The following is a 26,022-nucleotide window of genomic DNA, read 5'->3' as shown; positions in this document are numbered from 1 at the left end:
GGAATTTGATCAAAATCCAAATTTTTTTTTTCTTCTTCACGACACCTCCAGGTTCTCCCCGGGGTCTCGTCTTTCCATCCCATCTTCGCCTCCAGTCTCTTCACTGCAGTACTGTGCCCCCCCTCTTCAAAAACCCTTGCTATCCCCTCCCGCGGTGTGCCCGACGGGATCTTCTTTTTCTTTTCCCTTTCTTTTTTTCTTCTCTGTTCTGTTCATCTTTTCGCTGTTTTCTTTTTGATACCCCTTCTGTCCACATTTCCTTGAAGCGCCATGGACAAGCAAACGCTTGCCGCGCTCCTCAAGGAGTCGCAGATTCGTAAGCATTTTTCCAAATCCCCTCGTTCGCAACACAAGAAAGAAAAAAGAAAAAAATGAACGCGCAAAGCTGACCCCTCCTCTCCAGCTGATACCCAGAGAGTCAAGGCCATCACGGCTGAGCTCCAAAAGAACTACTATGTTCACCCCGAGTGCCTTCTCCTCCTCATCGAAGTTTTCGCGACACACGATGACTTGGGCGTCAGGCAATTGGCCGCCGTCCAGGCTGCTAGACTCGTCACCAAGCACTGGGGCAAGATCCCCAAGGCCCAGAAGGTGCAGGTCCGCCAGGTCCTCCTCGAGGCCACCCTGAAGGAGCAGAACCCCAAGTGCCGCCATACCGCTTCCCGTCTTATCGCTGTCATCGCCTGCTTTGACTTCGAGGAGGGCGAGTGGGACGATCTCCGCGACATTGCCATGAACTTGGCTACCAACGCCGATGTCAACCAGCGTGAAGTCGGTACCTACATCATCTTCAGCTTGATCGAGGCCAACCCCACGGCTTTCGAGGACCTCCGCAAGCTTCTCGAGATCTTCAACCACACTCTCCGCGACCCCCAGAGCGCTGATGTTCGCATCAACACCATGATGTCCATTGGCGCCTGCCTCCTCATGTTCGATCCCGAGGAGGATCCCCAGGCCGTTAATGCCCTTCAGACCCTCGTTCCCTCTATGGTCGACGTTCTCAAGCACGTCGTTGAGTCTGGCGATGATGAGAAGATTGCTCAGGCTTTCGACGTTTTCCAGCAGTTCTTGGCTTGCGAGTCTTCGCTGCTCGGCAAGTACCTTAAGGATCTTGTCAAGCTGATGATTGACCTCGGCGGCAACCCCCAGGCTGAGGATGAGGTCCGCGCTCAGGCCCTTGCTTTCCTCGCCCAGACTGTCCGTTACAGGCGCATGAAGATCCAGGGCATGCGCGATGTTGGCGAGGAGCTCACCATCAAGAGCATGGTCATTCTCACCGAGATCGACGACGATGAGGATGAGGATGATATGAGCCCCGCCCGCTCCGCTCTCATGCTGCTCGATCAGCTTGCCAGCGACCTTCCTCCTCGCCAGGTTATCGTTCCCCTTCTCAATGCCTTCCCCAAGTTCGCCACCAACTCCGAGGCTGGCTACAGAAAGGCCGGTATCCTTGCTCTCGGCACCGTCGTCGAGGGTGCTCCCGACTTCATCGCCAACCAGATCAAGTCCATCATGCCCCATGTCATCACCCTGCTCAACGACCAGGATGTTGGTGTCAGGCACGCCGCCCTTGTCGGTCTGTCTCGCCTTGCGGATGACATCGCCTCTGAGCTCTCCCCTTACAACGAGCCCATTATGACTGCTCTTGTCAAGAACCTCCAGGCTTCCATGGCCGCCTCCAACGATGCCACCCAGGCCAAGAAGAATGTTGAGATCATCCGTTCCGTTTGCGGTGCTCTTGACTCCATGTCCGATGGTCTCGATGCCGAGTTCATGAAGCAGTATGCTGGCGAGCTTGTCGCTAACATCGGCGCTCTGATCGGCCACGAGGACTACAAGGTCAAGGTAGCTGCTTCCGGTGCTATCGGTGCCATTGCCGAGGCTCTCGGCGAGGAGTTCAAGCCCTACTTCGACAACATCATGCACGCCCTTGGTGCTTACCTCACCATCAAGGAGACTGAGGACGACCTTGCCCTTCGTAGCGGTGTTTGCGACTCCGTCGGTCGCATCGCCACTGCCGTCGGTGCTCAGACCTTCCAGCCCTACGTCCTTCCTCTCATGAAGTCCAGCGAGGAGGCCCTCCATCTCGATAGCACCAGACTCCGCGAGTCCTCTTTCATCCTCTGGAGCTGCCTCTCCAAGGTCTACGAGAAGGACTTCTCTCCCTTCCTTCCCGGTGTTTTCAAGGGCTTGTTCCACAGCCTTGAGCTTGAGGAGGAGGAGATCAACCTCGAGCTCTCTGAGGCTGAGCGTGCCATTGCCGGCACTGATGAGGAGATCATCACCGGTGGCAAGCGCCTCAAGGTCAAGGCCAACGATGACGAGGATATTATGGATGATGAGGAGGGCGAGGATTGGGAGGACATTGGCATCTCCCCTGAGGCTTTCGAGAAGGAGGTTGCCATCGAGATCATGGGCGATATTATTACCCACTCTTGCTCCGGCGCCGAGATTAAGGAGTACCTTGAGAAGGCCGTTGAGATGATCTCTCCTCTCCTTGAGCACCCTTACGAGGGCTGCCGCAAGGCTGCCATCGCTACTTTGTGGCGCGCTTATGCCCGCGTCTGGCAGCTTATGGAGGAGGAGACTGGCTCTAACTGGGAGCCCGGTCTTCCCCTCAAGACCCAGCCCACTGTCACTCTTGTCAAGCTTGGCGAGATTGTTACCAGCGCCACCCTCAAGGTGTGGTTGGAGGAGATGGACCGGTACGTACACTTTCTTTCCCTTTCTTCCCTTAACTGTTCGAATGATGAGCAACTTTGCGTTAAACCCAGCTCACTCAGAGGCAAAATAATCGTCGATGCTGAGAACGCGCTACATCTACTCCTGACATGAACATCATACCCTATTTTTTTGGATCAATCAACTTCGCAGCATGAAGCTAACTGTTGAAAAGTGCCGTCGTTACCGAGGTCAACCGCAACGTTGCCGCCACTCTCAAGGCCTGCGGTCCTGCCATTCTTGCCCAGGGCGACTTCATGAAGGAGACCATCAGCATCCTCAGCACTATCATCACCCGCTCCCACCCTTGCCAGCAGGATCTTGGTGACGAGGATGAGGAGCAGGAGGTTGAGGGCTCTTCCGAGTACGACTGGCTTGTTATCGACACTGCCCTCGATGTCGTGATTGGCCTCGCCGTCGCTCTTGGCCCCGCCTTCTCTGAGCTCTGGAAGATCTTCGAGAAGCCCATCTTGAAGTTCGCCTCCTCCGAGGCTGAGAACCTCGAGCGCTCCACCGGTGTCGGTGTGATCGCTGAGTGCGCTGCCAACATGGGTGCCACTGTCACTCCCTACACTGGCAAGCTTATGCATCTGCTCCTCAAGCGTCTCTCCGACACCGATAACGAGACCAAGAGCAACGCTGCCTACGCTACCGGCCAGCTCATTCTCCACTCCACCGACAGCAACACCTACCTTCCCCAGTACGAAACCATCCTCCACAAGCTGGCCCCCATGCTCCAGATTCCCGAGGCTCGTATCAAGGACAACGCCTCTGGCTGCTTGTGCCGCATGATCCTTGCTCACCCCGATCGTGTTCCTCTTGCCCAGGTTCTTCCCGCCCTGGTCGATCTCCTGCCCTTGAAGGAGGACTACGAGGAGAACACTCCCGTCTACCAGTGCATCTACAAGCTCTACGAGCAGGGCGAGCCCACTATCAACTCTCTTACTCCCAAGGTCATCCCTGTCCTTGAGTCAGTCCTCAGCCCTCCTGAGGATCAGCTCAGCGATGAAACTCGTGAGCTTGTGAAGAAGCTCGTTCACCAGCTTTACAGCGCCAACCAGGCTCTCTTCGCTGCCAACCCTAACGCGTTGAAGCTTGCTGGCATCCTCTAGAGTTGACGTTGAGTTGAGAGAGTTGTATGATTTGCATAGCACGGACCGGGGTACAGGTGTTTAATTTGGCCATGATTTCGAGCCGCATGAGCGATGACATTAAGACATGATGATTTACAGATGCTATTCAAGGGTTTAATTATGTTCATGCCTGGGAACAAAGGCTGGCACTTGTTTATAAGGGATATAGAGGGAGCAAAAGCTGGGAAAAGTAAGGATGTTTGGGTTTTGTTTTCAGAGATGACAGCTGTTTTGAATGAGCGTCTAAGATCGGATGCTTCAGAGCTTCCAAGCCAATTAAAGAGCGTAATGCCGTTTGGCTTCTTTTCATATGGTGTTCCATCGTCCATCTTTGTCCGTTGTTGTCTTCCTTCAGCTTACCTGTCCAACACACCTTTCCCCCTTTCCAGCACATCGTCCATCCTCCACCCTGTCTCACCATCCACTCATACTCACCACCAACTCAAACATATTCAACAGTCGCCCTCAAGACATTCCCCTCCGCCTGATAAAACTTGATTCTCACCGTCTTCCCACTCTTCGCCTTTGCCTCGAATTCGCTCGCCTGCGCCCACAGCGCCTTATACTTGGCATCCTTCTCATCATAATACTTGGGATGCAACTTCGTCAGGGGAGCATCGTCAGCAGTATCGACCTGAATGTCGCACCATCGCTTGTAGTTGTGCACGCCGACCGCCACGGCAAAGTAGTCGCCGCCCTTGCTGGTCTGGAAGCGCAACATGCCCGAGGACCCGGAATTGTTCATGGAGAGGACGTATACGCCCGTGGAGTCGATTTGCGACCAACGGGTGCCATGGCCGAACCAGCAGGTTTGTTCGACGAGCTGGAGAGAGTCGGAGGTGTCGTTGATGAGGCGGAGGTGGATGGTGTAGGACATTTTGGTGGTTGGGTTAGGTTGAGTTGAGTTGTTGGTTGGGTAACTGGATGGGGATGGGGATGGAGTGTCAGCTGGATGGGATGGGAGCAGTAGGAGGAGGAAAAGAGAGGAAGAGAGAGGAAGGTAGATTGGAGATGGGAGGCTGGAGAAGGTTGAGGCTAACCTTGAGTGCTTTGAAAGAAGTTATTCAGGAGTCTGTCTGGTTTGAGTTGATGAGATCTGATGATGTTTTTCTTTCGACCTTTGGGAAGGAGGAGCAAAGATGCTTTTATACTTGATGACCCAGAGTCGGACTTCACTTCAGCTTCTTTTCCCCATTGGCTCTTCTTACCTCAATGCCTTCTAGTCGTCGACATCGTCCATCTCTGTCTCAATTTAGAGTTTCCATTACATATTCGCAAGCCTGCAGCTTCCTTCTGGCGTCGACATGTTTCGGGTTGTGGAGATGATGGAACGTGTCACCAGACAATTCCCCCCTCTCCCCCTCAGAGTGACTTGACTGGCTTGATTCGACTGGTTGTCCGATCTGCACGGTAAGGGCGGTGTCGAAAGCATACATGTAGCCTGACTGGTAGCTCTACTTTCTCTGTTGATTTGCAAGTTGTTCGACAGCCACTTCTCACTCGTTGGAAGGGAGGTAGGTCAGTGACGAGGGCTTGATGCTAGTGCTGAAGACAGTAAGTACACTCTGGATTTTCGACGTCTTTAATACCTATCCCGAGTTCTTACAGAGTACAGATCTTATTCGGTTTACAACTGAGGCGATGATATTATTGGTTGGGCATCGCGGGCTATGCGGTGGGTGTCAAACACCCTCATTTTACCCATCCCGGACCACTTCTGAGAAACTAACAATAGGCTGGAAGTAAACAACAGGGGTAGTAGGTAGGTAGGTAGGTGCAACATCCCACAACTTCCACAGCGTGAAAAACCACCTCAGTTACAGACTTGCAGTTACCACTCAGACTTGGACTTGGATTTTATCGGTGAGATGGGTGATCAAGGAATATCCTACTTGCCTCACCCGGGCCGGTGACCAAGCGTTATTGACTACATGCAAGTCAGCTAGGCAGTTAGAGTGATCCCGCGTACATTCAAGCATAAGACACGCCTTACCCATGGCGAGATTTCTGTTTAACTCGTCATGTCTTGCTTCTAAGCGCCTCAACAAAAGCACTGTACAGTTCCCTCTCCCTCTTCTCTTCATTTAGGAGGCTGTCCTGAGTTCCGCCCGTTAGCTGGCTGCCTTTTTCCTCTTCAATGTCGTAACTAGGTGGCTATATGCTCAACCTACTCAGCGCCTTACTAAGAGAGAGAGACTCCCTTCTTACTTACTTACCTCTACCATTCGGAAGTCGTTCCGACCTAACCACGGCGCTCATTCAAGTAACACAAAACCCCACGGAGCCCCAGACATACAGACAAAGAAAGCCTCAATCGCATATTATACAAGGAAGCCCTCAGGTTGTGTGTACCTAGCCAGCTAGTGTAGAGGTAAGTGTCACACAACCCCTTCTTTACACGCATTCATCGGGTGCCCTGTGTCTCGGTCAAAGCATCTCGCAAGCCACTTAGGAGGGACAGAGGGGGACAAGTCCCGAGAAAAAGAAAAGTTCAAGGGTCCATACCGAACCGAAGCCCAACGGCACATCAAAACTGCGGGGTATATAGTTTCACAAAAGAGGGTACACAGCGACAAGGCCGCAGATCTTGTCTTACTTGACTTCCCGTAGATGGCGACGCCATCTTCTCGTGTGCGAGCTGAGAAGCGGGAGATGTACGTAAGTGAAAAGGGTCTGTCTGGCTGGAGACAAGGAGTAAATAAAGTGTGATGAAGATTGGAAACGAGATGCAGAGAATCCAGGGATGCAGGCATGCAAAGATCGGATTAGGACACGGACTTGCCGGTGTGTGTAAGTGATCAAGTTGGAAGAGGGGAAACTATTTGACAGGGCCTCAGTTGGGTAAGAAATGGAAAGAGAATTTGATACTTTTGACTGATCATTCTTGGTGCTGAGTTGACAAAGTCATATTAACACCGGATGGATGTTGTTGTGATGCCAAAGAATCACGAAAATAGAGTTCCATACTGTTGTGAACTGTCGAGAGGTGAGTTGGGTTCGTTGAGGAAGGAAAAAAAAAGAAATAAAAAGAAAAAGAAAAAAAAGGCGAACAGGCTGAACAAAAGTTGAACAGTCATTTGACACAAAGGAGAAAAAAAAGAAGAGGCAAGCCGAAAAGGGGCAAAAAAAGCAAAAGGAAATGCCCACAGCCAGAATCGAACTGACGACCTCATCATTACTAGTGATGCGCTCTACCACTGAGCCATGCGGGCTTTGTGATTTGTTGTTGAAATGAACTAGCGCAGGTGGCATCATATGCAGCAAATACCATGACCAGCCTGCCTTCCAACCAGCTATGTACACTACTGGCTTTCCATCTGTAAATGCACTCCTTTCTTCTGTAGAGGGTCCCGAGCAAGCGTGTCTTGATCTTTTCAAATCCTGGTTCAAATGACTATAGTACTGCCTTAGCATTTGCCAGTTTCCATCCTGTAACTCAAACTTGTGGCACCATTCAATGCCTCCTCGTCTCTTCACCTTCCTAGCCACCGCCAACCACACATTTCCACATCACGGCCAGTCGGAAGAGCCAAACGTCTTATATCATCCATCGTGTGGGTACCTCCCATCCGTCCACCACGTTGACTAGGTAAACTAACTCAAAAGAACGCCGTCTCACAAATGACTCCCAATTTCCCCCACCGTAAATGTAAAAAAGTCATAAACTCATTCAAACGAAAATCCTCCATCGCTCGATCAACCGGTTGTAAGTCGTTTCGTTACTTCCTGTCACCAACATGTGGGGTATGAGGCGCACTCTTTCCCTCAGTAACGAAGTCAAGCTTCTGATCAATCTTCTGCGCGGCGCCAGCAGCCTTGTCGGGATTGCCCATCATCGTGGCGTAGATGCCGCCCAGGGTGAGGCCAGCAACGCCGGCGTAGCTGTTTTCGAGGGGTGACAAGTTGGTTAGCATTTTAGCGCAGTGAGTTTGATGAGGGAAGGGTGTGCCTGAGCAGAGCAAAGCAGATTGTTGGAGTGAATGGAAGGAAGGGAAAACGTACAGCCATGGCTTGTTGGTGTTACCGGTCTTGTTGAAGTCCTTGACGGGACCCTTGTCGCGAGCGCTATCGGTAGACTCGGTGCTCCGGAAACGGACCTGTTGAGCGCGCTGGGGGCGGGCACGGACGACGGGGCGGAGAGCGGTGCGGATGGCGGGAGTAGATCGGACCATTTTGGATGGGTTGAGTGCTAGAATCTGTATTTTGGATGGCGTTTCTTGTAGTTCGAAGTTGGGTTTGTTTGCTCTCGATGGCTTTAATCGACAGTCTCCAGGTGCAGTTGTTCTTGATTGTCGAATTCGTTGCAAATTGCAGCAGTGGTGATGGCTGTTATATAATAAGGTTGACCACAAGGGTTCTCGGGGTGTACTATGTAAGTGAACGCGGCATCGGTATGACATCACCATTTCTGCGACTGTGACGCGAGCTCACACTGTTCGTGCCTTAACTGCAGTGCACTCGTTGGAGAAGGAACATCGAATGACGAACATGCGGAGAAGCAATTCAACTGCCCCTTTCTCGATCGATCTTGGAATAATATCAGATCAAAAACTTTCCTCCCCTTGCTGGTTCGTATAGTGTAAACCTTCTCACTCATGACGACAGGATATGGAGACACAAGAACCGACTGCATGCCAAGATCGAACAGCAACTTCGCACGCGCGCGCGCAAAATGGATGTCAGTATTCAAGCCAGCGCCGAATCACAATTACTGATTTGCACTTGCGCACAGGATCATTATTGCAACGGCCGGAATAGCATCACGTCAAGAAGCCATGTTGCGCACTTGGAATAACTTGCCATTATAGGAACTTCTTTTGAAGTTCGCTACCAACCAACTGGCAGCTTTGGCTGCCCGGCTAGCTCAATCGGTAGAGCGTGAGACTCTTAATCTCAAGGTTGTGGGTTCGATCCCCACGTCGGGCTCAATTCCCGGCGTTACAAACGCGCCTTCTCTTTTTGAAAACTTTTTGATTTTAACTTACTCAAAATCCTGTGCTTGAATACTAGTTTTCTTTTTCTCTGTTGCGTCGCTTTGCCTCCAGCGCTGTTGTCGTCATGGCAATTTAACTCCTTCAGGTGCAACGTCTCTTGACTCGAACAGAAATCACACAAACTCTCAGATTGCGTTACACTTCAACAATGTCAATGGCTAACCCGCCGTAATCCTTTGGTTTGTATTCAAGCCTAACCGGTGTACTAACATTGGTAGTTCTCCCGCTTCCATCCCAGATTCAACCGCCTTACACAGTTCCGGCTGCGGCGCAGCCTGCCTTAGCAAGGATATTATCCTGACCGGGCGCATTCTGCGTAAAGCGCGAGTTGAAGCCGATGACACTACGGACATTTTCGAACGTCAAAGGCGAGATCCTGAGCGTCTGCGTCGACACGAGCCACATGACGCCCTCACTGCAGGGAGGGGTGGTGAGGGACCCGATGTAACTGTTGGAGTTGGGAACAGGTTAGTGATGAGCGAGCCGGAAAAAGGGTCGGTGGAGAGATGGAGAGAACGGTGGATGGAGAGGAAGAAAACCAGACACGTACCCCTGGAAGTGACCCGACTTCCAGATGTTGACCACCTCGGAGAGGATCAAGGGGGGAGTCTGGGTCACGGTGCCGGGCGTGCGGATGGCGTCGACGGTGCTGAAGATGGTCTCGAGAAGAACAGTAGGCGCATCGGAGACCGGGGAGTCTGGACGCACAGGGCGCACTGGGGCCGTCTCGTTGGTAGAAGGAGGCATAATGACTTCTTGCTCCCTATGGCTTCTGCTTCCCCTGATGCGGAACCTGGCTGGTGGCGCATCTGGGGCGGTCTTGTTGGTGTGAGGAGGAACAGGAATGCCGCTGGGAGCCGGAGGAGCAGGAGGAGCCGGAGCAGCGACGGGAGGGATGATACGTGCGGAACCAGCTTCGGTGGCGACGTCAATGTAGGTGCCGATGACAGCAAGTTCCTGGTTCTCGGTTTGCCAGACCATGTGCATTTCCACTTTTACGAAAGTGTTAGTGATTGCTGACATCAAAGAGTGGATTTTCAGAAATACTCACTGGCTCTACTTGTACCATTGTCCAGGTGCTCGCTAGGCAAGTGGAAATGGAACTGCTGCAGGGTGTACTGCTTCTCACCGAAAGTCATCGAGCCGCCCTTCGCAATGACCTCGATGGTGGTTCCGAGGTTCTCGAACTCGGTGCCCTCAGTGAAATCGGGGATGTCGATCTGGATTTCAGACGAGGGTACCATATTGAATGATGTTCCCGTCATATCGATAGGCGACTGTCGTCTTCCCGTGGAGCAGGCCGTGTTCTCGGGCGCCAACGATGACCAGAACAGCGGACCGGTGACGCCAATGTATCCAAACTTTTTGACTTCGACTGCCTTGCCCTCCTCTCGCGGGTGGAGGAAAGTGTTGTGCGAGCAGAGCGACCAGACGGGCGTCACAGACGCGGCCGCCGCCAGCATGAATGATCTGAATAGCCTGGCCATAATTTCGACGGGAGGAAAGATGTGATTAGGGATGGAAACAGAGAAGTTAAGTTTCTCGCGGGATACCGAGTATATAGGTATATATGTGATGGAGATGAATATGCAGACTACGTGGGGCTAGGTGGGAGTAAAGCAAAGCTCGAGCCAACGGCAGAACAACCGGACAGGACAAGAACAACGAATTATGGGGTATCTGTCAGTGGTTCCAGACCTACTGACAATATGACTAGCAAAAAAAGTAAAGGCAAACGGGTATTATATACAAGAAGAAATGAAGTAGGCAATGGAAGCCACGATATCGTAGAGCTAGGATGAAGTAAACAAGAAAACATGGCACCACGAGGTGGGTGCTTGAGGCCTAGATATCCTCGCGCCGAGCCGAGAGATCCGATACACCGATGCGCCTCGCTACCAATGTCAGTTGAAGTCTTCCATGACTTACATGATGCTAACCAATGTACGTCCAACCGACAAGAAGCCATGAAGGGCACGGAAGCATCCAGTCAAAAGTCCGAGCATCGTGACAACAAGCCCCTTTGTTTCGACGAGGAGGTTGGATTGGTCGGTTGGTCCGTCTGGGGAAGCTGGGGAAGCTGGGCAAGCCAAACCAGATGCAGGTACAAAGATGCAACAGTGTTGAGCTGGTTGTAAAAAAAGTACTCAATGGGCACTTCAAGCCAAGTCAGGGAGTTGACTTGTCTTGTCAACTCGCATAGGTATCGCATGCTCCTTGTTTTCGTCGCATACCCATCCGGCTCGTTGAGTGTGCGTTTTGGCGCGGTAACTGGAGCGAAGATGTACGCGCAGAAGATTTTTACAAATCAACAACTGAAGGTAAGCAAAATCAATGTTACGAGGTAGCTTGACGTGGCTGATGTCCTACGCTGGACACTTTCCGGATGGGGAATCGTTTGGCCGTGTTTGACCCCAGCTTGGGGTGCATCGCAAGGGATGTCTGTCGCCTTGGTGGAGTTGAGCTTGTGTTCTTTGAGCTTCGGTACGTAGTCCAGGGTCTCTGCGAACGTTAGAGGCCATCAGGAGTCTAGACTCTGTACCGGGGGTTGTGGTGGGATTGTCTCGGTAGTCGCCGTCACGGGCAGCCAGGGGCAGTCTTCCGATTACTTCATCAAGCCAAGCAGATGCAATGAGGGGAGTTGTGCGACAGCCAAGAGAGCGCCTGCCGTCCTGGCAGTCCAGTGATCATGATGCTTGGCGTTCTTGGGTGTTTGGGGTTTCGTTCAGGTCGTCTCTTTCCGTTCCTTCCCGGAGGCGCAGCTTCATTTCGAAGTGTTGAATTAACGAGCCTGCAGAGAAAAGTCACTAATGATGATAAGGAAGGAGGTGCATAGGTCGAGTAGATGTACTTGATGACAAAACAACAGAAAGTTTATCAAAGGATTGCCGGGTAACTTCCATAAACTCAGCCTTACAGCGAGCGCATCTCCAGACCAAAATGTTCGAGACACAAAACAAGCATTTAAGCTTATTCCAAGATCGAGCAAATGGGGCACACCGATACCTACCTTATCCACGAAGATCTTCATGAGGAAACTGACTTCTTCTTCTTGTTGGGCTGTCTTGGCAGGGGTGAACCTTGAAGTCTCAGGTGAATTTTCCGATTGGATCTCACGACGCTCGCCTAGAATATAGGTTGACGGTCCAGAACATGAGCTGATGTCTGAAACGCACGTCGTAGCGAAAGAGACCTTGATGATAATAAGCGCTTTCAGTACCCACGTCCTGTGGTTGTTGGTATACTTTCATGTTCGTGCACCTCGTTTCTGCGACGTTGAAGTCATTGCAACTCCTAGGGCTGGCTCTTGGCCGATATAGAAATCCTTGAGAGAGCACGTGGGTGGCTTGGTTGGCTATAGCAACGAGGGGAGTAGAAAGATTGATGAAACTGAACACCTGGGACGAAAGAACTTGAGGAGATTATGTAAGATCCACAGCTATATCCTGTGTCTAGCTGTGAGGATAGTGGTTCTTGATAGGTGAGACGATTTGCGGGATGCTAGGTATTTGTCAGTTGGCATTCAAGATCAAATCCCAATCCCAAAGATCGAACAGAACAGGGTTAAGACAAGGACTTCTGAAGAGATAGATGGCACTTGGAAAATGTAGACTCAAGTGTGCCATTCTAGTCCAACTGATATGCAACTTGCATAGATGTGCAACATTGGCCGAATCGGGTTGGGCGCCATGATGCTGTACACTCGCACTCGCGATTCCGTGATCAAAGCCAAGATTGCACCACCGCTCAACCACGAGGGCGGGAACATTTCACAACCACCATTCTCCACTGATATAATGGTGGCAACGCGGGGTGAAAGCACGCTTATCATTGAGCCACTGCTCCTGAACATGTACGAGAGAGCCACCATGCAACATTGCACTCAGCTTCCCCTCTCCTTTTGTCCCTATTCAGGAAACCAACCATGATATAGTCTCCTGTAATAGGCCAGATGCCACTCACGTCAGACACCATGGCTCTTTCACCATGGAGTTCGTATATCAACGGCTGCCGACTTGCCGCTACTCGGTACTGAAACAATCGCCGACGTGGGGAGTGATGCGATAGCATCACCTAACAACACCATGGCGATACCTCTAGACCTTGCACGGAACTTTCGGCGGCTGCTTGAACATGTAGACTTTCGGCATAAAAGGAGCTCCTTGCTACCACTCAGTCATCCAGTCCGATATCCACTGAGCAATCCGAGCCTTTGGTTTTTGAAAAGATACCCTTTGGCAATATCCCTTTTCGCAATCTTCACCATGTCTCCTTCAGCAGTTGAGTCCGTCCAGCAGACGGTTGACGAGATCAAGACCAAGGTCCTCCCTATTCAGCAAAAGTCCGCCGCCATCGAGACCGATAGTCTTGAGGCGGAGAGTCTTCCCAAGAGATTCGAGGATCATAAGGAGCCCCTTGAGCTCAGTGGTGCTCTCGAACAATTCGAGAACTTTGAGGTCACCCCTGTTATCGGTCGCGAGTATGTCAACGTCGATCTCGTGGAGTGGCTGCGCGCCCCCAACTCTGACGAGCTCCTGAGGGATCTTGCCATTACCAGTAAGCCATGAACTTGTGCCGAATTCGCCGACTTGATGCTAACATGCAACCCAATTGAAGTCTCCCAACGCGGTGTTGTCTTCTTCCGCAAGCAGGACAAGCTCACCGACGACCTCCAGAAGGAACTCGTCGACAGACTAGGCAAGCTCGCCGGCAAGCCCGCGACTTCGGGCCTTCACATCCACCCCATCAGCAACGCCAGCCGCGAGCATGGTGTCCAAGACAACGAAATCAGCGTCATCTCCTCCGCGCAAGCCAAGTCGCTGTACAAGGACAAGTACTTGTTCAAGGGTTTCGGTGTCAATAGCGGCCGCCAGAGCGCCAAGGACCAATGGCACTCGGATATCACCTTTGAGCCCATTCCCAGCGACTATGCCCTCCTGAGGCTGGTGCAGCTCCCCAAGACCGGTGGCGACACCCTCTGGGCCTCGGGATACGAGCTCTACGACCGCATCTCGCCCACTCTGCGCTCCTTCCTTGATACCCTCACCGCCTACTATGCCCAGCCCCTGTTCAACGAGGCTGCCAAGCGCAACAACTTTAGCATATACAGCGGCGAGCGCGGCGCTCCCGAGAACGTGGGCGAGATCCTTGAGGCCATCCACCCCGTCATTCGCACCAATCCCGTCACCGGCTGGAGGTCAGTTTATGCAGTCGGCCACCACTGCCAGCGCATCCACGGCCTGACCGACGAGGAGAGCAAGCATTTCCTTAACTGGTTCGTCCAGCTCATCGTCCAGAACCATGACCTGCAGGTGCGCCTCAAGTGGCAGAACCCCAACGATGTTGCCATCTGGGATAACAGGAGCGTGTACCACGCTGCCACGCCCGACTATGTCTTTGAGGAGGGTCTCGGTGAGCGCAAGGGCAACAGGGCGGTCAGCCTGGGGGAAAGGCCGTACTTTGATCCTCAGAGCACCAGCAGGAGGGAGGCGCTCAGTGTCAAGTCGCGACTTGGGCTGTGAAAAGGTCGAGCATGTCACTGTCCTTTCATTTTCGGTTCTGTGTAGTTCATAGCATTTGATGATGTTGCGATATCCCGATATAAATCGTACTTGGCAACCAATGTTGGTCATTCCAGTAATCGTAGATTTTATCCGTGTCGTGATGCAGTCAGTGGCGTTGAGCTCTGAATGGTAGTCTGGACTTAGTCAGTTGGTGGGTACCAAGAAGCCAGAATGAAGAAAACATGATTTCGATGGTGAAAAGAGAAAGGAAAAAAAACCAAGATCCGACGGCTGAAAAATATTTCGGAAGAAACAGTCCCTTTGCATTGCCATTGGATGGAAAGGAAGCTGCAAGCAAGCACGGCAGCCATCCAAGGTTGTTCCGTTAACGGAGCACAAACAAAGATCGGACGGGTTCCTGAATCATGACGTAATGCGACAAGATCGTCGATTGCCCAGAACATTTCAACCTCCAACCGGGCATTTATTCCATGTCTTAAATCGGGCACCACCCACCCACCCAGCCGGTACACTACCTCTACTGTTCCAGCCCCTCCTCACCTCAGTTGGCTGCCCAATCTTCGTCGATAGCAGAAACACCAGAGTTTACCCGACATAATATCACCAAAACTCGTCCACAGGCGAAACACCAACCTATGATATAGCATGGCGTCGTCGGATATTCTGGTCTCTTTCATGGGGGCTATTCAAGCTGCCATATCCGTTCTGATAACCATATGGATCGGTGTCCTTGCGGCCCAGTTCGACCTCATCGACGATGGTGCTGCCAAACGCCTGTCGTCTATGTGTGTCACCATCTTCTTGCCGTTGTTGCTGGTCGCGAACCTGGGAAAGCAGCTCGATTCTGATACTGCTATGCACTATCTCCCCATTGTTGGTATATGATATCACACCGATTCTGTAACTGACGCAAAGACCCCCCCGACGCTAACGAATACTACACCAGTCTGGTCCCTGATTTTCGTTGTCTTGTCGATCGTGGTGGGCAAGCTATCCGTCCGCATCTTCAAGCTTCCAGCATGGACCACCCCCGCCCTAGCATTCAACAACTCGACCTCACTGCCGCTTCTCCTCATCCAAGCACTCGATGCCGCCGGAGTCCTCAAGAACTTGACCTCCGACCCCAACGTAGTCGAAAAGGCCCGCTCCTATTTTCTCGTTTGCGCCGTCATCAGCAACACTCTAACCTTTGGCTACGGCCCGGTACTCCTCGATCAAGACGACGGCGGGCAGACCGACAGCGACCCGGAATCCGGACGGGATTCAGGCGAAGAAGACGAGGAGGATCACAACGGGTCTGGAAGCAACAGCGACGATAGCTCTGGTCCCTCCGAGACGACATCGCTCCTCCCCAAGAAAGCCGTACGCTTCGCCAAGACCACGGCCCGGCAAATTGAGAATGCGCAGAACAAGACCTACAATGCTTTGCCCAAGCCTCTCCAAAAGGCCGTAAGCTGGATTGCGCCCTTCTTTAACCCTCCAGCCCTGGGAGCATCGACTGGTGTTGTCATCGGCTTGGTTCCTGCTCTACACCGTATGTTCTTCAACGACTCGCAGGAGGGCGGATACTTCAAGGCTTGGCTTACTACGCCCATCAAAAATACCGGCGAGCTGTTTGTTACACTGCAGGTTATCATTGTGGGCGTCAAGCTCAGTCTCAGCTTGCGCAAAATGAAGGAAGGAGATGAGGGAGGACGTGTGCCGTGGCCTAGCATTGTGTTTATTCTTGCTTGGAGATTCTTGGTGATGCCGGCTCTGAGTATCCCCATCATTTGGGTGTTGGCCAAGAAGACGGGTCTCTTGTTTGATGACCCGGTGCTGTGGTTCACCATGATGATGATGCCTATTGGCCCGCCTGCTATGAGGTTGGTGGCGCTTGCCGATGTCAACAACCTGCCTCAACAAGCTAAGATGGCGACGGCTAAGCTTCTTACGGTGAGTTCCTTGTCTCTATCAAAAAAGGCAACAAGAAAAAATGCAGTTACTGACTCAAGCCTAATAGATTTCTTACGTTGCTACTCCGGTGATTGCCTTCTCTGTCGTTGGTGCGCTCAGAGCAGCCCAGAATGTTGCAGATGCGTAGTAGACGTACAGGATATTGGTATCAAACCATACTTGAAGGGGGGTATAGACTCCATCATACATAAAGCGAAGATAGTACTAAAACGTTCTTAGACGCATTAGACAATGTAAAGCTGTCCGTTAGCAATTGCCCCGAAAGCAAGCTTTGCACGACCGTACAGAATGAGGACTGAGATTGCTTCGCTGATGCTGCTCATGTTCCTTGGGCCCTTCACAAATTTCTCCCAAGAGATCGTGAAAAGACGTTATCAGCTTTACTAATCATTCATCATATGCTATAAGTAAAAGGTATATCCAAAATGCTATACAAAAAACAAAGAAACTTCAATCAATCAAGTCGCTCGCTGGATTAAATGGAGTGTCCTCAAACCTTTACCGCCTTGCGATCCTCCTTGATCAGATCCGCCGCCCGCTCAGCAACCGAGTAAACAACCGACTGGATGTTACCCGCCGGCTCAATAGGGAAGATGGAAGCATCGACGACTCTAAGCCCCTTGGCACCGTACACCTGGAGACGCTCGTTCACGACACCGCCCTGCTCGCGGGGGCGCATGGAGCACGATCCCGAAACGTGGAAGACGGAAATCTGTCTCTGGCGAACAATTTCCTTGGCCGTCTCGAGATCATCGCCCTTGAGCTGCGGCAGGCGACGACCGGTCTGGTTCAGAAGCTTGCCGAGCGCCGACTCGGGGGCGACCAGGTGCTCGACGAATTGCACACCGCGCGCAAGCAGCTCCATGTCGAGGTCGTCGTGGTTGTACTTGGGGTCCCACACGGGCGCCGCCTTGGGGTCGGAGGACTGGATGTGCACGGACCCGCGCGAGAAGGGTGAGTTCAGGATGGTCATGACGGTCAAAAAGTTCTCGGGCTCGACGGGAATCAGGTGCGTCGCCATGTTGTGGGGCTTGTCGGCGATGTGCACCTGCGTCGGGAACAGGATGTACTGGAAAGTGGGCTCGTTGGGGTTGGTGACGATGTCGCGGATCGCGGCGCGGGCAGGGTTGGAGAAGTCACGACCAGCAAAGAGTTTCTTGACACCCTCGTCCGAGATGACGCCCGTCTTGTTGACAAGGGGCGTGTAGGCGACGGAGATGGTCAGCTGGCCCATGGGGCCGGAGCGGTCGGCTGTGTACATGTCAAGCAGAGCCTTGAGCACGGCAGGGTCGCGCAGGACGTCGCCGGAGGGAGTGCCTTCTTTGACCTCGAAGGACTGGCACACGATCGGGTGGTCTTGCATGCCCTCACCGACGGCGGGGTTCTCGACGACAACGGGGATGTTGTGCTGGGCGAGGATCTCCTTGTTACCGACGCCGGAAAGCTCGAGGATCTGAGGGGACTGGAGGGCGCCAGCGGAGAGGATGACCTCGAGGTTGGCGGATACTTGGCTGATAATGCCGTTGACGTTGATCTCGACGCCGGTGGCGACAGGCTCAGGGCCGGTGGTATCAAAAAGGACCTTGTTGACGTGGGTGTTGGTCAAAATCTTGAGGTTCTCGCGGGCGCGGACCTCGGGAGTGAGATACGTAACAGCAGAGAAGGAGCGCGTCTTGGTGGCCGGGTCGATGGAGCTGGCGTTCTGGAAGGCGCCCAGCGCCTGGCCGTCGCGCGCGTCCTTCTTGGAGAGCAGGTCGAGCGACTCAAAGGTGTCGAACCAGCCCTTGTTAGTAACGCCGTAACCCTCGCCGAAGGAGACCTGGACGGGGCCGTCGCCGTAGGCTACCGTGTCGTTGTTGTACGTGATGGAGCAGATGTCCTTGGTGCTGGCCGAGGGCACGTCCACCGTGGCGAACTTTTTGAGGTAAGGCTTGAGAGCCTCGAAGTTCCAGCTGGGGTTGCCGACGGCGGCCCAGGCGTCGATGGAGGCCCTAGAGGGATACACCAGCATCATGAAATTGAGGGCGGAGGAACCGCCGAGCATCTTACCGCGGGCTTGGTTGATGATGCGGTTGTTAAGAGTGGACTACATTACTGATAAGTCCCTGGATTTCCCTCGATTCGATGCTTGCTGCCACGAAGAAAAACCTACCTGAGGAACAGACTGGAAGTTCCAGTCGTACTCATCCTTGCCGTAGACGCCGGCGACGAGGCCGGGTGTGAGAACCAAGGGATCGGTGGTTCTGTCATCACCGGCCTCGAGTAGGAGGACACGGACATCCTTGTCCTCGGTAAGACGGTTAGCGAGAACGCAACCAGCCGTACCACCACCGACGATGATGTAGTCGTAGGACTCCTCGAGTCCGGCTAGTGGAACAGCAACAGAGCCCATGGTGATGAGGTGAGTTATATTGAAACAGCTAATTGCATATGAAAAGAGTGTCTTAAGAAGGTTGTAAGAAGGAAAAGGGTTGAAGCTCAAATAGCAAGGGGGAAGAATGAGGAAGGGGGGACAGGAGAGGGGGTAGGAGCAGCAGGCTTGGCGTCAGGAGGTGGAAGGCGTACGGTTTGGACAACACATTACCCGTTTTCTCGGGGCCGGGGCAGGAACCTTATAAGGTAGGATCACCACCCCCGTCCCCCCCCCACGCAGTCCTCCGGGGCTCCGGAAATCACGGAGTGGAAACCGTACAACTTGAGCCTGACAAAGGTGCCTCCTAATCGCCGTCTAACTTTGCACGAGAGCACATGCACAAAGTGACAACCAGCAAGTGCGACGCGAATTCAGCGCTGAGACCGGGACACACATCGTGCGGCATCGTGGTAACGTTTGATAGAGATCGGGGCTTTGACATACCCCGAGAGGATCTTGAGAGAATCCACACAACAGACCCCGTTCCTTGTGTTGGCGGTCCCTCACGATGGATCTATGTACTCATGATAGTCACTTCAAAAGGCTCCGCAGGTTTGGTGCCAGAGCAGACCACACTTGGCCGTAATGTGGGAGAAAGCCCGGTTTATCGGGAGCAGTAATCGCCTCCTCGACTTGTTGCCCACCAGCCCATCCGGGCCACCGGTAAAACCTGGTGGAGAAAAGTAGTATTTCCCATACATGATCATGCAAAAAGAGCGGGGATGGCAAGGCTGGTACAAACAGCAACTGAAGCCCAAGAGTTTGGAGGGAAGAGAGAAGGGGGAAGGGGAATTGGGGCCGCAACTCCACCGTTGAATATTTACGAGTCGGTAGACCATGTTCATCAGTCGAACTTGCGTCTTCTTGGCTGTTCAGGATCGCAAGCATATATACGTATGCTATGGAGCAAGTGTGGTGTGTTGGGGTTATTTTGTAGTGGCTTCGATCAAGGGGATATGATGGGTTCGCTTGTAAAGGCATACAGTACAGTTAAAACCCCTGCTTTTGCAACCCCCCCTTTTGCAAAAAGCTGATGAAAGGTTTGGTTTCGTTGGCGTGATTCGTTTAGTGTACTGCTTCCAGTTTCCAGTTGGTACGTATGGGTCAGGTAGGATTCTCTCGGTAAGTCAATACTTTGAGTGGTGGCGGGGTGCTTGAGATAGTAGGGGAAGTGGGGCGGCGAGAATGGTCGTCGTGCGAAAGTTTGAAAGGAAGTGTTGGTTCTTCTCCCGTTCTCCGAAATGTAGCCTCCAAGGCCAATCAATTCCCCCAGAGGTATTTCGTTTCGCGCTAACAGACTTTCCATTACTACACTAGTGTAGTGTAACCGTATTCGTCAGGGGCTCAGGGGTTGACATAACAAGCGAGGAACAGGGGAGTTTTGCCCACACTCTAGAAGAGGGCCAGTCAGCCAATGGAAGCCCGAGTTTTGATAGACGAGTGGGACCAATAATGTGACATGTATGGACGTTGGAGTCGACATGGGTCGGAACGAACAACCCGCATCCAGCGCTTTGTCAATAGTGGGGAATCCAAGCATCCAGTAACCAATTATGTTGCTCGGGAAAGTTTCCACACTATCGCCGATTCTTCAACGGCACATGTTCTTTTTGGTGTTGCCTGGGTGTCTTCCGCTGAGACATTCGAACCCTGATAAACACCCAGAAAGAAAATCGAAGGAACAAAATGAACTCAACATGACGCGAATCGTCGATTTATTTTCCACTGGGGAATCAGACCTCCAGGCAAGCTGCAACGTAGCAGCCAGAGGGTTATGGTACTCGACATACGTCCAACATGCTTGTAGTCGCTCTTCCCCGAACTGGGGGGACTTGTCGGTTTCGGCTTATGCATCTGCATCCTCGCTCCTTTGGTGACCGGTGGCTGTGAGTGGCCAGAATCCCTAATGGCCCACCCTTTGTTATTATGCTCTGAAGCAAAACTGCTTGCTGGGTCTTGTGGGAAAATGGGAAAGCAACTCGTGCCGTTCAAGTTTGGGGCCCGCTTTGTCGTCTGCACCGACCAAAACAACTGCACAATTGTTGGTCGCACATGGCAGGCAGCAAGCGAGCCTTGCTACCGGCATACATACTTCTACCGCGCATAAAGAATACCTACCATCTGGGCTACATACACAAGAATAAGCCCGGGCGGTAGATGACTGCGGCAGTACGAATACAGTCAGCCGTGCCGTGCCGTGCCGTGCCGTATGCCGCACCGCCACCATCAGCAATTCGAGTTAAATCAAACCTCATCGGACCCCCCTCCGCTTCGACCACCTTGATGCAATCTCTCACCAAAACATAAATGACGGACCAAGGGCACAGCATCGCTGAGCTTACGGGACAAAGGACTGGGCCCCCCACCTACCTTAGCACCCGACCGGCAAATAAACGTAGACTGGACGGGAGGTCTTCAACAGCAAATTGACAAAGACTATCTAGGAATTTGAGAGACTCCGTGAAGCAAGAAGGAGAAATGACTATCTAGGCAAAGAAAGACAGAAACCGTCTTGATGACTTTGGACTTGCTAGAGCTTGGAAGGTGAGTGAGTCCGGAGGGGAGTCCGGAGGGGAGTGGAAAACCACACAATGGCTCCATAGGCCCACAAGCCTCCATCCCAGTGGCCAAAGTGCCTGCTACCTTTGATGGATACATGGGTCATACAAATTATAAGTTATCCACTTATCGTCCTCCGGCCGCTACACTACGCTGGGAGCGACCTGGCCTCGTGCAACTTTAGCTCTTCTATCATTGGGCTGGAAGCCCTCACTTCCCGCCAGGCAGGCAGAAGCACTTGTGCACTTTTAGCTCATTTTCGGTGTGTTTAGGTACATTTCTTACCATGGGCGGGCACAGCGGACAGATTGGGACTGGGACGCCTCGCTCGTTGCCTTGGTTGCCTTTTTTACTGGATGCCCCGATTCCCATGAGCCCAGGTCAGCATTTCGGTGAAGACCGTGATTATACCGGGAAGAGGTCACATTGAGAGCCTTGGCTACTTGCCGACTTTGCAATCAGGGTCTCATGGACCGTTGCCCAGCTTCTTCCTGTGTCAGTGTCAAATTGTCAAGTTCCCACCCACCGACAGGAGGCCCAGGCGGCATGTGCCAGGTTGGCGGAAACGAGTGGGCTTTGCAGATGCAACAGAAGGCGGGCAAGACCCAGAAGGAAGAAAAAAAGAAAAGAAATGTCCTGATGGTCTGGTCCCCGGGTCTGGTCCCCGAGCGGCACTTGACGCCTGACGGAGCCATGACCTACATTAGTTGTCGATTGCAACCTCGTCCAGGGCAGTCTGATTCTGGAGTCCAGGAGCATCAGGAGGCAACTTTAACGAACAGACGGGGTACACCATAGTAGACGGGGGATAAGCGCAGATGTTCAACCTTCCCGTCGACGTGAGGTCATCTTCGCTAAGGTTTCGATTCTCTGGCTAGAGCAGTGATCTTCACTCGCCAAGAATTGATCACTACAGCATACTTTCAGACCTTCTTTCGGGGAACGTTCCTTTGCTCCTTCCTAGGCTCCAATCCTACATACACTGAACCCTCGTCAACCTCAGCTCCCTCGTCACTGCACATTCTATGTCTAGGTAGGCACTCGCTAGGCACCACTCTCCCACAAAAAGCAAAGACAATATCCCCAAGGGGAAGGAGACACTAACATGGGACCGATCGCGACAAGGCTCTCCAGAGAAAGAAGCAAGCTGTGAGCTCAGGCGTTTTCAAAAACTGGCCTTCCCGCCCGTTCTCATCCCAACCTTTGCACGCACAGTCCACACACTCTCAACGAAGACAACCAGTCCCGGTAGCCACCCGGACCCGAGTCTCTGGAACAGCACAGATCGACCTGGCCCGAGCCGTAATTTACACCGAGAAACAACAACGTCCTCCCATGGTGGTCGTACAACACTATCTACGGCATCAACATCCCAGGCTCACCAACAACACAACGATCTGTTGACTTGACGGCATCCTACATCTGTCACTCACACACACACTCGTTTACGTCTCACAGAACTCCCCCACTCCACTTTTCCACTTGGAGTCGGAGCACCTACCCAAGGCAACCATAGGAAAGAGACATATCACGGGAACAAAAGAAGAGGAAAGAGCAAGTGAAAGAGGAAACCAGAAGGAAGGAACGAAGGCCACGCACACAAGACCCACGAGGTCGAACCCGTTCAAAAAAAAAGCAACGAAGACGGGAAGGAAATCTCCAACGAAAGCAACGACGACGATAAACAACACCACACATCATGGAGGCCCCTAACCCCGCGGAGATGACGCACCTGTTCGGCACAAAATACTTTGAGCCCAAGGGCATAGTCAAGACGCACTTGATTATCAACGTCTGTTTGGTGACCTTGACACTAGGAGTCATTGGATTGCGCATGTTTGCTCGATTCCTGTCTGGAGCCAAGCTGTGGTGGGACGACTGGCTCATTCTTGCTGCCGTGCCTCAAGGTAAAGTTTCCCACTTTGTGCTTTACAATGACAAGACCTAACAAGTGGCATCGCAGGTATTGGAATGCTTATCATCCAGGGCTGTTGTAAGTTCACTGCTTCCTGCTTTACAGTGACAATAGGTATCTAACATATTGGCATCACAGGGATTGGAATGGGTGTCGGCTATCCCTTTACGGAAACCTACATGAACCTGGTCCCTATCCTCAAGCTGCTGGTCTCGTACGAACTCATCTTTGCCACATGCATCAGCACCGTCAAGCTGTCCGTCATGTTCTTCTACTTGCGCGTCTTCGTCAACGATGGCCTGCGCACTGCTACCAAGATTGCCATGACCTTTGTCCTACTCTGGAGCACAGGCAACATTCTCCAGGTCTTCTTGATCTGCCGCCCCTTTAGGGCTGCCTACGACCCCATGTCAGCTCCGGACGCCGTGTGCGGTAGTCAAAAGGCATCCTTCATTGCCATTGGTGCCTTCAATGTCGTCACCGACGTGGCTATTTTGACGCTGCCTTTGCCTACCGTCTGGGGTTTGAAGATGAGCTGGACTGCCAGAGCCGGTCTGACGGGTGTTTTCTTGATCGGTTTGCTGTAAGTTTACCCTTTACTTGTAGCTATCTGTTTTTTGCCTTCTGATACTAACCAAAACATACAGCACTTCCGTCGTCGCCATCATCCGTATCGTCACCCTCGTTGGCCTCGATATGAATAACCTCACTGGCACCATGATCTATGCCGATTTCTGGTCTACCGTTGAGCCTAATCTGGCTATTCTCTGCGTTAGCATGCCCATGTTGGGCTCTCTTTGGGCCCGCTGCACCACCCGTCGAGGAACCACCAAGCTGGGTCCCTCGAATTCAGACGGCACGGCTAATTTTGGCGGCACCAAGAATTCTGGCTTTAACAGGCTCAAGAATAACAGCCACTTGGCCGAGGAGGACAACATTGGCCTTGAGAACCTGTACGCCTCCAACAAGGATGTCCACCACCAGTCCGCTGTTGCGGCTTCGGGAGAGAAGGAACATCGCGGTCATCACAACAGGCTGGGGAACCTCAGCAGGGATGACGGGTCGGAGGTTGAGCTGACCGCCGAGCCGGGGTCTTTCAAGGATCCTGGCGTTATTACGGTTCAGACGAAGTGGACCATTTCCGTTGACCAGAATCACTAGTGTCGTCATTCTCCTTTTCTTTTCTTTTTTTTTTTTTTTTTTTTTTTTTTTTCTTTTTTTCCGGTTTTTTTTTTCCGTGCTTTTCTGTTTCTCTTTCTCAGTTCTCAAAAGTCCTTGCTCTGTCCATCTCTTCTTCCGCGGACATGGACACGGGCGTTGCCTTCAGTGCTTGCCACAAAAGGCACACATAAGCTTCATTTGCTACGGCGGTTTTCTTTTCAGCCATCTTCTGCGGGCAACTTCCCCTTCAAGTTAGCGGTGTGAATTTCTAGACCCAAATTTTCTTTCCATCTGTTTTATTTGCGCGATACCATGGGCAACGAATATGAGGAAGGCAACGAAACGCCTTTGATCCTCATAAATCTGACATAGAAGAACGTTTTACAATGCAAATCCATACACACACACAAACACACGCACATGATGACCAAAATAACGCAGTGAACTTTAGTTTGTCTCACAGGTGCGGTTACAGTAGTAACAGTGGCTTGTTGAACCCTTGCCGAACCGTTGTCAACCTGAAAGTGGTGTAATTTTCGGTTCGTCAATCTCTGTCTTACTTGAACTCCATACGTCCGTGCACTGTGGGAACTTTCGGGATTCATTCAACGTCTCTCCAAAGCTCGGTGCTAAACTCGTTGACGCGAGCGAGGAACTGAAAAAGAAATGAGATTTTGGGTCGTCCCCGAAGACCATTGGGGCACTTGGGCGGCGACTACGTCTAGACGATCCCGATTACACAGATCTAGCACAGTTCAAAGCCCTAGACTCGGACTTTTTTTCACGACACTCAGGAATGCTCCAGCGACGGGTTACACCAAATGGGAAGTGGGAAGGAAAGAATAGTCCGTAGTTCTTGTTCTTGACGATCGCAATCCCCCTAGGTAGCGTTACACGGAGATGCATCTCAAATTCCTCAGCCCGTATAACGTAGCAGGCCCTTCCCTGTTCCGTGCCCCGTGCCGGAGTGAAATCCGCTCCTCAATGGGACCCTGAACTGAGGAAAGACGGACTGCAAAATTCGAGACAGTGGCGCGCGGTAACGGCCCGCGCGTACGCCACCAAGCATGTGAAAACTAGGGTGTCGGTCACGTATAAACGACCAACTACCTACCGAAGTTTCAATTGTACTACCGTGAAATTCACCTATAGTAGAGATAGCAGTATTCCTCACACATACTATGGCCTTATAAGTTCCGTGTAGCGATAGTGAAATGTGTGGACTTCAACTCCTCTTGTTAGCGAGCGAAACGTCAATACACGATCCTGACAGACACGAAGCATCGGGCATCCAATGGGAACTTGTTGCCGTTTGTGCCAGGAGTCAGCAGGAGCCAAAAAGACAAATAAGCCAATAGGATGCTTATTTCTAGCAATGAAGTAAAAGTGGATCTCTAAACGTAATATGTAACCGACACCGTGGATTCCTGAACGGGGATGCCCGGTCAGGTCTGGCCAGTCAGTCAGCCAGCCAGCCAGATACCTCCCCTCAGGTCGTCGGGCACGGTTGGGGACGAAGAGGCGCGGCAGGGCCAGCAAGTACCAGGCACCGCTGTAACCCACTGCAATGCGCACTCCAATAGCTGTAAAGGGTTCTGTCACCGGATGGATACCGTCACTTCCCGAGACGGGGGGGGGGGGGGGG

General features: G+C 52.3%; 8 protein-coding genes across 8 annotated transcripts; 4 read left to right on the top strand and 4 right to left on the bottom strand.

Annotated features, from left to right (window-relative positions):
- Positions 1 to 270: 270 nt before the first annotated feature.
- Positions 271 to 4,347, top strand: NEUTE1DRAFT_124505 (uncharacterized protein; the record flags this gene model as incomplete). The annotated part of the gene is made up of 3 exons (XM_009855877.1): positions 271 to 316; positions 404 to 2,705; positions 2,897 to 4,347. 3 exons carry the CDS (start codon positions 271 to 273, stop codon positions 3,831 to 3,833), a joined length of 3,285 nt encoding a protein of 1,094 aa, XP_009854179.1.
- A 3,216-nt stretch (positions 4,348 to 7,563) lies between these two features.
- NEUTE1DRAFT_148596 (uncharacterized protein) lies at positions 7,564 to 8,026 on the bottom strand (the record flags this gene model as incomplete). Its single annotated transcript, XM_009855876.1, has 2 exons — positions 7,564 to 7,736; positions 7,857 to 8,026. The coding sequence occupies 2 exons, from the start codon at positions 8,024 to 8,026 to the stop codon at positions 7,574 to 7,576; spliced, it is 333 nt and encodes a 110-aa protein (XP_009854178.1).
- Positions 8,027 to 9,004: 978 nt separating this feature from the next.
- Positions 9,005 to 10,335, bottom strand: NEUTE1DRAFT_87342 (uncharacterized protein; the record flags this gene model as incomplete). Its single annotated transcript, XM_009855875.1, has 4 exons — positions 9,005 to 9,296; positions 9,399 to 9,657; positions 9,760 to 9,840; positions 9,900 to 10,335. 4 exons carry the CDS (start codon positions 10,333 to 10,335, stop codon positions 9,098 to 9,100), a joined length of 975 nt encoding a protein of 324 aa, XP_009854177.1.
- A 2,778-nt stretch (positions 10,336 to 13,113) lies between these two features.
- Positions 13,114 to 14,370, top strand: NEUTE1DRAFT_48632 (uncharacterized protein; the record flags this gene model as incomplete). Its single annotated transcript, XM_009855519.1, has 2 exons — positions 13,114 to 13,405; positions 13,466 to 14,370. 2 exons carry the CDS (start codon positions 13,114 to 13,116, stop codon positions 14,368 to 14,370), a joined length of 1,197 nt encoding a protein of 398 aa, XP_009853821.1.
- A 678-nt stretch (positions 14,371 to 15,048) lies between these two features.
- Positions 15,049 to 16,456, top strand: NEUTE1DRAFT_140522 (uncharacterized protein; the record flags this gene model as incomplete). Its single annotated transcript, XM_009855874.1, has 3 exons — positions 15,049 to 15,250; positions 15,320 to 16,308; positions 16,376 to 16,456. The coding sequence occupies 3 exons, from the start codon at positions 15,049 to 15,051 to the stop codon at positions 16,454 to 16,456; spliced, it is 1,272 nt and encodes a 423-aa protein (XP_009854176.1).
- Positions 16,457 to 16,699: 243 nt separating this feature from the next.
- NEUTE1DRAFT_148593 (uncharacterized protein) lies at positions 16,700 to 18,754 on the bottom strand (the record flags this gene model as incomplete). Its single annotated transcript, XM_009855873.1, has 2 exons — positions 16,700 to 18,415; positions 18,482 to 18,754. The coding sequence occupies 2 exons, from the start codon at positions 18,719 to 18,721 to the stop codon at positions 16,820 to 16,822; spliced, it is 1,836 nt and encodes a 611-aa protein (XP_009854175.1).
- Positions 18,755 to 19,278: 524 nt separating this feature from the next.
- On the bottom strand, positions 19,279 to 19,581 carry NEUTE1DRAFT_48614 (uncharacterized protein; the record flags this gene model as incomplete). Its single annotated transcript, XM_009855516.1, has 2 exons — positions 19,279 to 19,412; positions 19,485 to 19,581. 2 exons carry the CDS (start codon positions 19,579 to 19,581, stop codon positions 19,279 to 19,281), a joined length of 231 nt encoding a protein of 76 aa, XP_009853818.1.
- A 3,419-nt stretch (positions 19,582 to 23,000) lies between these two features.
- NEUTE1DRAFT_50233 (uncharacterized protein) lies at positions 23,001 to 24,377 on the top strand (the record flags this gene model as incomplete). The annotated part of the gene is made up of 3 exons (XM_009855610.1): positions 23,001 to 23,208; positions 23,355 to 23,799; positions 23,864 to 24,377. The coding sequence occupies 3 exons, from the start codon at positions 23,001 to 23,003 to the stop codon at positions 24,375 to 24,377; spliced, it is 1,167 nt and encodes a 388-aa protein (XP_009853912.1).
- Positions 24,378 to 26,022: the final 1,645 nt, after the last annotated feature.

This window comes from Neurospora tetrasperma (genome assembly GCF_000213175.1).
Source record: "Neurospora tetrasperma FGSC 2508 unplaced genomic scaffold NEUTE1scaffold_6, whole genome shotgun sequence".
Classification (NCBI taxonomy): Eukaryota; Fungi; Ascomycota; class Sordariomycetes; order Sordariales; family Sordariaceae; genus Neurospora; species Neurospora tetrasperma.
This window is presented reverse-complemented; position numbering and strand designations above follow the sequence as displayed.